The following is an 11,819-nucleotide window of genomic DNA, read 5'->3' on the forward strand; positions in this document are numbered from 1 at the left end:
TGGTTTTGCTTTAAATCTTGAAATTATACATAATTTCACAAATCTAAAGTCAGACTATTCTGGTTTTGCTTTAGTCAAATCATCTGTATTTATATAGCGCTTTATACAATACACAGATTGTTTCAAAGCAGCTTTACAGTGATTACAAGAAAATTATGCATTTTGGCTATTTCGGCTAGCAAGCAATGGCAAGGAACCCAAACTCCATCAGTTGACAGAATGGAGAGAAAAATATTGGGAGAAACCAGGCTCAGTCGGGGGGCCAGTTCTCCTTTAGCCAATGAACGAACACAGTGTGATGTTTCAGGCTGCATCACAAGTCAGAATTCAGATCGGAATTAGCATTCAAATATTTATCTAGTTCCTTTTGCTTGAAGATCAATTCATCACACCGGTATGGAGCCGAAGCTGAAGGCCATAGGGTCTGTGCGGAGGACCTGCCGATGACTGTCATGTCGATGAGGCCTTCACAGGGGATTGTCTAGTTGACACGGTCCCTGCTGACATTCAGGGCTGCGTTTTGGTCGTGTCTAGATGCAGGTCCACCATCTGATCTGGATATGGACCGGATACGGCTGACTACGGTAACCTTTGGATAAGGATGAGACCGACGGACTAACATTAGCGTAGATGCCATTCTTCTTATGATGTAACAAGTACATCGGGTGTTATAGAAAGTGTTCCTGGTTCCGGTTGACCTAGTTTATGCAGCCTAACATTCATTTAACTGATTTGAAAAATAGGAATTGATAATGTGTTGTGTATGCCAGGTTAAAGAGATGTTTTTAGTCTAGATTTAAACTGACAGAGTGTGTCTGCTTCCCGAACAAGGCTAGGAAGACTATTCCAGGGACTATTCCAATTTTGAGATCACAATAGATATGAAGGACTATAACCCCTTTCGCACTGGGTAGTTCTAGGAACTAGCTACCGGAGTGGTTCACAGAGAACTAAATGTTCCCCTAGGGCCATTTTCCTGGTTGCATTCGCACCTCCAGTAGGAACTCTGAAGTGACGTAAACTGCGCTTGTTGTGACTTATTTTGACAGCGTTGAGGACGCCTGAGCACACTTCGCTCCCATTCTCCATCTTCATTCGTTTACGATCTGTTTAACAGTCCTGTCTAATACGTTATTATATATAACTGTTATACAAAGAAAGTAGACAGTATATTAGAAAGTAAAATGTGTTTGATGCCCAGTGTTGCAAGCTGAGCAGAAATACATAATCATGTTTTGCTTGGTCTCCTCAAAATTGCGTTGGATTTTCTCCTTAGCGTAAAGGCTGAGAGGTCCATCTATCACTGTTTTCCATGTTCGTAGAGTTAGTTTCTGGAGTAAATACTGTATATAGGATATAATCTGTGAGTGTACATGGCTTTTTTTTCTTCTTCTTTTTTAAGCCCAATCAGCGTACACTTACGTCACTGGTAGTTCCTATTGTTCTGGGTTAGACCCTACTCTAATGTAGGAGCTAATCTAGTCCTCACACAAGGTGTTCCTTGAACTGAAATCATTCCCGGTTCTTGTGGTGCGAACACACCAAAAAGTGGGTTAATTCTAGGAGCTATGAAAAGGTTCCTCTGGTGCGAAAGCCCCTTATAATGTGTTAAGAGCTCACTCAAGTCTGAGGAGATAAACCATTTAGTGCTCTTTAAGTAAAAGATTTTAAAATATGCAATGTTTAATAGGAAGCTAATGCAGTGTTGACAGAACCGGGCCAATATGGTCAAACTTCCTGGTTCTAGTAAGAACTCTTGCTGCTGCGTTTTGGACCAGCTGGAGTTTGTTTATTAAGCGTGCAGGGCAACCACCCAGTAGAGCGTTACAATAATCTAGCATTGAGGGCACGAACTAACTTTGAAGGGAAGAATGCGGTTTTACAGATGCTAGAAATGTGGCTTTCAAATAAAAGATCGGTATCAAAGAGCAAACTCCGGTTCCTAACCGACGACGAGGACTTGACAGAGCAGCCGTCAAGTGTTAGATAGTGTTCTAGGTTATACAATACACATGAATAAGAGCGCATCACATAATGTAAGGCAAGCCAAAGGATGACAGAGAAAACGGATGCTGCGTTAATTGCGTTAAATATCAACAGCGCAACTGGCTTGTAGGTTGCGCTCACAATTGGTTTGAAATTTGTATGATGTGTTGATTTGTGCGAGTAGGATGCGTTTCATATAAGATCTGGCAACTGGACAATCTTGGAATAATATATTGATGTGCTTATTCATATAATGAGGTTTGGGCCATTCAAATTACGGGAGTTTCATGGGAGAAATAACAAAATGGGAGGGGGGCAGGAATAAGGGAAACTCCCAGGGAAAGCGGGTATGCTTGTCATCCATTTATTTTATACCACTTCACAAAATTAGCGGAATGCATAGTTGATATGTTTCGTCAGGGCACAAAGAAATATAGAGCTGAGTATCAGCTAATATAGAGCGGAGTCTAGAGCTGAGTATCAGCAAATACAGAGCTGAGTCATCACTCCATGCTTCCTAATGATATCTCCCAAGGGTAGCATGTACAGGGTGAAACGCAACGGTCCTAGTACTGAGCCTTGCGGTACTCCATACAGAACTTGTGATCGATATACTACTACATTTACTGCTACAAATTGATAACAGTCAGAAGTATGATTTGAACCATGCCAATGCAATTCCACTAATGCCAACATAATTTTCGAGTCTATTCAGAAGAATGTTGTGGTTGATGCTATCGAACGCAGCACGATCCAGTAACACTAATAGAGAGATGCATTTTATCTTGTAAACGTACCCTAAGAAAAATAATTTTGTCTACCAGAATAAATTTACATGATTTAATTATGAACCTGTAAATGACATAATAGACGCCCTTTAAGAGTTTGTGGTTTGTTTGTATGTTCCTGAGCAGGTGGAGGTGTTTAACCTGCTGTTTGTGACCGGCGAGAATGGCAGTCGGAAGACGTATGTGGTGCACTGTGAGGACTGTGCACGACAACGAAGCCCAAACCTCTCCAATGTAGTGGTGCTGGAGCAATACCGCATGGAGGAGCTGATGAACGTGTACGACTCATTCACCCTGGTGAGTTCATGTTCGAGCACTTTGACAAAGCGTGCAGTTGAACAGAGCTTCAGAAAGAGCTAACATCTATCATTTGTTTGTCTTTGTCTTTCTCAGGCCATCAGTCCCAGCTCCCGATGAGAACGTCTCATCACTTTCCCTCACACAGCCATAACCAAAACTCCTGCTCGCAGGACAAGATCTTTTATTTTAGTCCAATTAAGACTTAAAACATTTACAGTTGGAAAAAAATAAATAATTACCTACTACTGTTAATATTTGTTGAACAGCCAATCCAGATCCAGTTTACTCAGAATTGTTTACAGAACCAATCAGCCAATAAGACTCCAGTTTGCTCCTGTCGGTCTTGCGTATCAACCTCTGAATGGCTCTGCGGGACGTCCGATGAACCGCAGTTTGGTGCTGTCACTGCTTACAGCAGCGGATTTGACAAGATCCTGTCCGTTTCCGTTTAGGTTTTTGTTCTTCGTTTTCTTTCATGTTGCTTTTTTTTTTCTTTTCGTCGTCTTGAATACTGAAATGTCTAAATGCTCTTTGTACTTTTCGTGGGTGCTTATTTTTCTCCAATAATTTATTATTTTTAAACCTAGAACAGCCTAGATATATACCACATTGGCCTTGTGACTTGTATTTAGTGAAGAGATAAAAATTAATAATACTAATAATAGAGCTATGGACATTTTTCTAAAGCATTAAGAATTAAAAAGAAATAGTTGTTCAGAATGCTTCAAAACATACGGGTTTTAAAATACTTTTTCAGTTTTAGTATGGATCGTTGTGTTTATATCATCAGGACAAGCATTTAAGGATTGCATTTTTAATCAATCTCTGTTCCTGCATTTTGTGGTTATTCTTGTTCAGTTTCATCTGTTTTGGTCAGTGAATTGTTTCTCCTCTATACAGATCTATTCTCTTTGATTTTTTTTTTTTTTTTTACATTTTTTTTTATTTTATTTAAAATGTTCTTCTATTTATTGGATATAAAATGCTCTCCCTGCCTCAACATGGTTATCATAGATGTATTAAGGGTTTTATTGTTATTCTAAGTCCTCTGTAATATTTTAAGGGTGCTGATTTTCTTTCTTTTTTGTTAAATCTTGGTGCTTGCCCCTTTAAATGTCTTTCCTGTCTATATGAATTAAATCTCTCATAACTGACTCCTTGTCCTTTTAGATTGTAGAGCACAGAGGGTAGGATTTGACTAATCAGAAGTTGTCTGTTATACACAAAACACGTTTTTTTTCCCACCCAAGTTAGCAACAACATGACTTAAATGTGATCACTGTTATACATTTTAACACCTGCTCACTATCCAGTTTATTAACAAAAAAAAAAGAAAAAAAAGAGATTAAATCCAGGGGCCATGTTCATGAGTTCTCAGATCTTTTTGCTTGTTTTTGTACTAAGATATGGTGAGTTGGACTGATGTCAGTAATCCTGAGCCTAGATTAGCAGCTACTTTGTGATGAATTCAGGTGATTCACAAATGTGTGCTAAGAACAGTTTTTGATACCTATCTTACACATGTAGTGGTGCTTCTGTCCTGTTGTAAATGCTGTTCATTTGAGGACACGTTTTCCACGCTGACTACAGCAGGCATAAACTTTCAATATACATGCTATACAGTTATCGGCTGCAGTGGGTTGTCATACGCCTACACTAATGCTTATATGGAGAAAAATCACATTGAACTGTAAATTGTGGCATTTTACTGGAACGAGTAACAGTGTGAAAGGGGATTTAACGCATTATTGTTTTAAAATATATACTGTAATTTTTTACAGCTTTAGAGGCGTTAGCGTGAAATGATTCATGTATTATCAGGAAAATTGTTTTGATTATGAAATAGATGGTGCTGAGTTCTTCTTGAGCTACTCTCAATTTTTTTAAGAAATATTTTTCCTGTTGCAATATACACACTTTCCCTCTTTTTTTTTTTTTTTTCATTATTTTATTTTTGTGGTTATTTAAAATCTGCACTGTTTTGGAATTCACACACGAAGCGAACTGAGCCAGACATGTCTTAAACACTTTGTGAATTCGTGTGTCATTGATATGATTACTCTGAATAATATTAAATGCTTTTGATAAACTTTGATCTGTGCCACGTCTCTGTATTCATTCATTGGAAGTGTAAGGTTACAAAAACATTTATTAAATATCTAATTAACATTTAAGCCACAAACACATACAAGAAATAAATTAAGCAGAGCACTTACATCTGTAGAAGGAAGATCTTTAAGAGACAAAAACAAGCCATATCAAAATATTATTAAAGGGGTGTCAAATATATTAAGAGATCTAAACAAAGCCATGGTGATTTAAAGATACACACTGTAATTTTTGGCCTTTTAGCAATTAAAAAAAAATCTGCATGCGGAAGAACAATGTTTTTGTTGTAACTCAAACATGACTGTTTGACTATTTTCTTTCTCACACCTAAAAGAGAGAGAGATATTATCCTACTGCTCATTCACTACTAGGCTTATATTACCATTTTAGAAGGAAATTATCTCAAAATGACTATCTGAAGACTTTACTGTAGCTGTACTTATTAACTATGGAAGCTTGTTTCCGCCACAGAATAACAAATTTAAATGTATTTGTGACTTTTTATCTCACAATTTTGAGACAGAATTGCGTGATATTAAGTCGCAAGTGCGTGTTATAAAGTCAGAATTGCGAGATATAAACAATTGTGAGAAAAAAATCCAAATTTATTTCTCGCAGTTCTGACTTTTTAACACGCAATTCTGATGTAAACTCGCAATTGTGAATATAGAATAACAGTATTGCGTGATATAGTCAGAATTGCGTGATATTAAGTCAGATTTGCGAGATATAAACAATTGTCGGAAATTTCTTTCTCGCAATTCTGGTGTAAACTCGCTGGTGTGAGATAAAAAGTCGCAATTGTCTTTTAAAATGTTTTATTCTGTGGCGGAAACACGCTTCAATAATTAAAGGGTTAGTTCGCCCAAAAATGAAAATTCTGTCAGTAATTACTCACCCTCATGTTGTTCCAACCCCGTAAGACCTTCGTTCATCTTCGGAACACAAATTAAGATATTTTTTATTAAATCTGAGTGCTGGATCACTCCTCCATAGGCTTCTAAGACACTATAACTTGCTGGCCCAGAAAATGTATTAAAGACATCGTTAATATAGTCTAAGTGACTCCAGTGGCTCAATCTTAAGTTTATAAAGCGACGAGAATACTTTTTGTGCGCAAAAACAAACAAAAATAACGACTTTATTCCACTTTTCATTTCCTTCTCTCTGGGCCTCGAGTCTTTTCACGTAGTGTTTAAGCGTAGCGCGTCTGTGTTGCACGTCACCACGTATCATACACATGACCAGCGTCGCCCAATATTAAGCCTACGTGGTGACGTGCAACACAGACGCGCTGCGCTTAAACACTACGTGAAAAGACTCGAGGCCCAGAGAGAAGGACATGAAAAGTGGAATAAAGTTGTTATTTTTGTTTGTTTTTGCGCACAAAAAGTATTCTCGTCGCTTTATAAACTTAAAGGAACACTCCACCGTTTTTTGAAATAGGGCTTATTCACCGTCTTTCCTACATTTAGATAGGTGGGCAAACGCATTTTTGTCTCAGTGCATGTATTGTTTTAGTTTGGCAGCGCTGTCGCTAGCTTAGCTTAGCATAATGAATGGAATCCTTTGTTGCCAGCTAGCATGTCCTGAGTAAAAGTGATAAAAATAAAAAAAATAATAATAAAACGAATTACTTCTTGTGGCCTGCGTATTTAAAACGAGTACAAATAGCAATGCAGATTAAGACTAGGCAATTTCCTAGGCAAATATGACATGGGACTATATTGGGGTGAAGCACATGCGAAGCACTGCTACTTGGGCGCAGAGATATCACGCAACACCTGAAATCCCCCAACTTCCATCAACATACCGGCGTGAACAGTAGCTGGCTATTTTTCATACAGTAGCCATAGTGAATGGCAATGAACATGGCGGATTTTGTGAGAGACGAAGAGGGTGACTTCTCAGACAGTCAAGATTCAGAACCATACCTCTATGAACCAGAGTTTGAGAGGAGGACCTGCATGCTTTGGAAATAGAACAACAGGAGGAGGAGGTTGCGATCGCTCAACAGCCTGAGGACGCGAGGATGAGAGCCAACACGAACTGGTGGTGTGAGTGTGGGGGAATATGCCAACCTATGCCGACTGAAATAGAGTGTCTGTGCTGTGGCAAGTGGGACAAGGTACTGCCATCGGTGACCAGCCTCAACGTGGGGGGATTTCAGGTGTTGCGTGATATCTCTGCGCCCAAGTAGCAGTGCTTTGCATGTGCTTCACCCCAATATAGTCCCAAGTCAATATCTGCCTAAGAAATCGCCTAGTCTTAATCTGCATTGCTATTTGTAGTCGTTGTGAATATGCAGGCCACAAGAAGTAATTATTTTAATAAAAAAAAAATGTTTTGATCACTTTTACTCACGACATGCTAGCTGGCAACAAAGGATTCCATTCATTATGCTAAGCTAAGCTAGCGACATAGCTGCCAAACTAAAACAATACATGCACTGAGACAAAAATGCGTTTGCCCACCTATCTAAATGTAGGAAAGACGGTGAATAAGCCCTATTTCAAAAAACGGTGGAGTGTTCCTTTAAGATTGAGCCACTGGAGTCACTTGGTCTTGGACTATATTAACAATGTCTTTAATACATTTTCTGGGCCAGCAAGTTATAATGTTTTAGAAGCCTATGGAGAAGTGAAACAGCTCTCAGATTTAATCAAAAATATCTTAATTTGTGTTCCGAAGATGAACGAAAAGTCTTACGGGGTTGGAACAACATGAGGGTGAGTAATTACTGACAGAATTTTCATTTTTGGGTGAACTAACCCTTTAACAGACATGATAGGCCTACTTCCTCGAAAAGTCGCGAACATATCCTGTCGCGTTTGTCACCAGACTCTCTGTTCGGCATTGTTTTTGTTTAGTTTTTTGTTTGTTTTACGGGTGATTGGAGATTTAGCTGCTCCATGTCACCCTTTCCCACTCGTGTTGACAAATAGCCTCTGCTACTCCCACACCAGACACGCTGGAGAAACTTCTCTATTTACAGATATTATGAGACACGCATGGTCGAGTGAAGTATGTGTGCAATTTCCCGCGAAAACCATCCCGAAGGGTTAAAAATATAAACACTTCTAATAGATTTACAATAGTAAATTTGAGTATTATTTTAGTATTACTTTTTTATTTAATCTTTTCTTTTTTTTCTACACAAGATTAATATAATTGCTCATCATAATACCTCGATTTCATCAGCCCATATCAGGCACGCTGTTATCTGTAGGCGAATATTTATCCTTGTTTATTCTTCTCATGTTTTTGTGTCAGGTTCGTCCCTATCAAAGTTCCTTCCTGTTCTTTGCTGACGTAAGTTGAGAGGAACCAGAGCTTGTTTACGTTTGTGATCAGCTTTCAGTAACACATGCCCTATCGCAAAACTTTGAACATGTTTGGCACAAGATTCCTCACTTCACGCAGTAGCTTTCAATTTATCTGTGTAATGGAAGAGACTCATATAACACACCCACATGGGCTGGAAGAGTTGAAATGATGGTCAGATATACATCAAGCCGTTTACAACAGCAATGCAAACTCAAGCATCAACCACCAGGAGGTCATCTCCACTGCCAACTAATTATTTTGTAAAACATTTCAATTCATGGTCAGTTATTGCAGAAATGCATTTTCATCATAATACTCCAAATATGTAAGCAAGACACGTATCCAAACTTTGCCGCATCAACACAAACTGGATTTGGAAAAGGACATCAGGCTCATGCAGAGGTTAACGTTGCGCAGACCTGCGGATTTCCTACTTCCTGTAAGAACAGGAAGCTCTTTCCACCCCTCCTTTAACACATGGCTCAGATTTCGCCATTCAGAAAGCCAAAATGCCAATGCAAAGCTTGTTAAATTAATGCAAAGTAAAGTCTGTAGTGAACTCAACATTTCGCTTGCCACAAACCAGAGGCTGGTGAAAGCAAATCACTCAAAAACATTTTTAGCCTAAAAAAATAAATAAAAATGCAGTGGATGCAACTATTTGCAGCAAACCTTGACAAAGTTATATTGCACAACAGCATTTAGGCAATCTTCTGACTGATTACAACAACAGTCAATCTCTAGCATCACTCTTCTCCTGGTTCAGTCCTGTTCAGTGCTTCTAAGCACTGCATATTTGCGCGGGTTTTATCTTTTCTTGACGTGAGGTCAGCGGTGCAGAGACAGAGTAAACATGGGCTGTACAAAGCAGTGAGAAACATTACATCTGACGGACATTAATTGATCTGATGCGTGTGTGATGGGCTCTTATCAGTTACGCAAGCCAGCATTTACACTATTCCTCCTATGTGCAACCACTCCCTCGGTATTAGCAGATATTCTTTTCATCATGAAGGAGAGCTGCTCCACTCCATCCTTCTTTCAGATCTTTCCCTGCCATCAGTTGTTTGTGATCCTTTCTGTTATTTTCCATGTGGACTTTTCAACTTTAAACCATGTTAACCTTTGAAGATATCCTTGGTCTGGATGAGGGCAGTTAAATGGAAAGCTGGTCTTGCTCTTAAATGTTGCCTACATTATTTCCTTTTCACACTTTTACTTTTTTATGATAAGCTGAAATGTTTTTTTAAATCACTCTTTCAATTCTGTACAATTTTTTTCAGTGTGATCTTTCAGTGTATCTGGCCACATTATATCAGACTATCAGTCTAATTCTACATCATGATCACAACCTTGATTTACTCTTAGCATGAATAAAATAATTGTACATTTTAAAAAAAATCTAATATTTTTCATGTCAGAATATTTTTTAAATATACATATTGTTCTACAATAGTGGCCAAAATTGATATCCGGCCTATGAAAATTGGCAAATTCAAATATTATATATAAAAAAAAAAATATATTATTAAAAAGGATTTTATAGCATATTGCATAGTTGTGCTTGGAGTCAATTGTTTTATTTATGATAACGCAATGAAACATGCCAAATTGTGCAGACTTAGTTCTGGCCAGGCTGTCATACAAAGAAATTATAAACATGCAAAAACAAGAAAGAACCAACAAAATATTAATAATTGATTATGTTGAGCTTTTTCCTTTGAGCTTTTTGTTTTTCTATGCATTTTTTTTAAGTAACATAAAACCTGTAGCTGTAATTTGACACTTTTTTGCCAAATAATTTTGTCAGATAAATAAAACCTTAACCAGGTGTAGCATTTAAAAAAAAAAAAAAAAAGTAAAGTATTTAAATATAAAAAAAAAAAATTTCATATTTTAATCAAACTTGTAGGGTAATAAAGTCAAATATCCACTCCGAACATCACTTTTGGCCAAAGAGGAGAGAGAATTGAGGCAGAAAAGATTTAATACTGGAAGTGCAAAATTCTTTTAATTTCTAATAACAAAACCTATTATATTAAATGTCACGAAGTGTGTTAACGTTATGATGAACAAGCCAGTGTTTTATGTATATGGACCATTTTGGAGTTGTGAACATTATTTTGTGTTCTGTTGACGTAATAATGTTGATCATTACATTAACTTAATATTGTAGGTAATTTAAACACAAAATCTCAAAAAAAAAAATCTTTTGCTAAAAAATAAGTTGTAGTAACTTAATGAAATTGTCTTGTAATTGGGCAGTGGAATTCTAGTTCCCAGCATGCTTTACATAGGACTGGATCAGGAGATTAATTGTTAAAGGTAAGTGTTATTTTATTAGTTTTTTAGTGAAAGAAAAGACCTGTTAGTGTTTAATGCCGTTATGTTTGACATTTAAAAGAGTTTCTGTAATGTTGAGGTTTTTGTGGTTACCATTGTGCTCAAGAGCAAATATGACTGAGCTAAAACCAGTGACAAGCAAGCTCTTGTTCATAAAATGAGTCACATTAAGCATGTGCTATACTAGCTGCGTATTTTAATTAAAATAGATAAGATTAATTGGTTCCAGGGCTACAGCTGAAGTACAGTTGAGGTGACCTGGGGGCCGTTTACACAGCTAACATAAAACTTTATGCGTTTTGGCCGTTCATTTACATGACAATGATGTTTTGGGGCCTGAAAATGCAAACTTTTGAAAACGGGCTTCAAAGTGTAAATTTTGAAAACGACATCGTTATCATCTGTGAAAATGGGGACGTTATGCGCATGTGTATTACGTGTTCAGTCTACAGACGCATAGTGTTTCTTTACAAAGTGACATCGCCAACTACTGGCCTGGCATGAAAAATACAGCGGTTTTAGCCGTTCTCGCAGATCCGACTTGAAACTAGCAAATCGTTTCGACAACGTTGTCTGTATGCAAAAAACACAAAGGAAATACGTAAACGTACCATTCATTTTTCCGAGAAATCAACTTAAAAATGTGTGTCCATTCATGCTACAAATGAAGGTCCTCTAAGTCAATGTAGTTTGTTAGTTGAACGTGATTTCATTAGAAGTTGTCATAACTAAAAAAAAAACCTCAAAAAAAATATGCAAACCATTACATTATGTTTGTTTGTTGAGCCAACACATTTTTTTTTTTATATCCCTGAAATGTCCCCTAAAAGACTGATTGTTGCATAACAAGTGGATTATGGGTGGAGGAAGATGGATAACATGAGTTTATGCACAGATCACTTGGGCAATATCAACCAAACCACCACAAGATTACAGGAAAAACAACACTTGGCACCATGTGGTCAG

General features: G+C 37.5%; 1 protein-coding gene and 1 long non-coding RNA gene across 6 annotated transcripts in view; one reads left to right on the plus strand and one right to left on the minus strand.

Moving 5' to 3' along the window:
• kdm6ba (lysine (K)-specific demethylase 6B, a) overlaps positions 1-5,167 on the plus strand; it is a 94,264-nt gene extending 89,097 nt beyond the window's left edge. For 4 of the 5 annotated variants that reach the window (XM_082147702.1, XM_082147701.1, XM_082147703.1 and 1 more), the window contains 2 exons: positions 2,898-3,071; positions 3,168-5,167. In XM_082147702.1, the coding sequence (XP_082003828.1) occupies positions 2,898-3,071; positions 3,168-3,191 (198 nt within the window). In that variant the 3' untranslated portion in view covers positions 3,192-5,167. The remainder of the gene's footprint in view (positions 1-2,897; positions 3,072-3,167) is intronic. The other variant, XM_082147704.1, reaches the window with a different exon arrangement.
• LOC309482674 overlaps positions 1-11,819 on the minus strand; it is a 460,652-nt gene that overhangs the window by 388,230 nt on the left and 60,603 nt on the right. The gene's annotated exons all lie outside the window — the stretch shown is intronic.

This window comes from Leuciscus leuciscus, assembly GCF_965113295.1.
Source record: "Leuciscus leuciscus genome assembly, chromosome: 2".
NCBI classification, from domain to species: domain Eukaryota; kingdom Metazoa; phylum Chordata; class Actinopteri; order Cypriniformes; family Leuciscidae; genus Leuciscus; species Leuciscus leuciscus.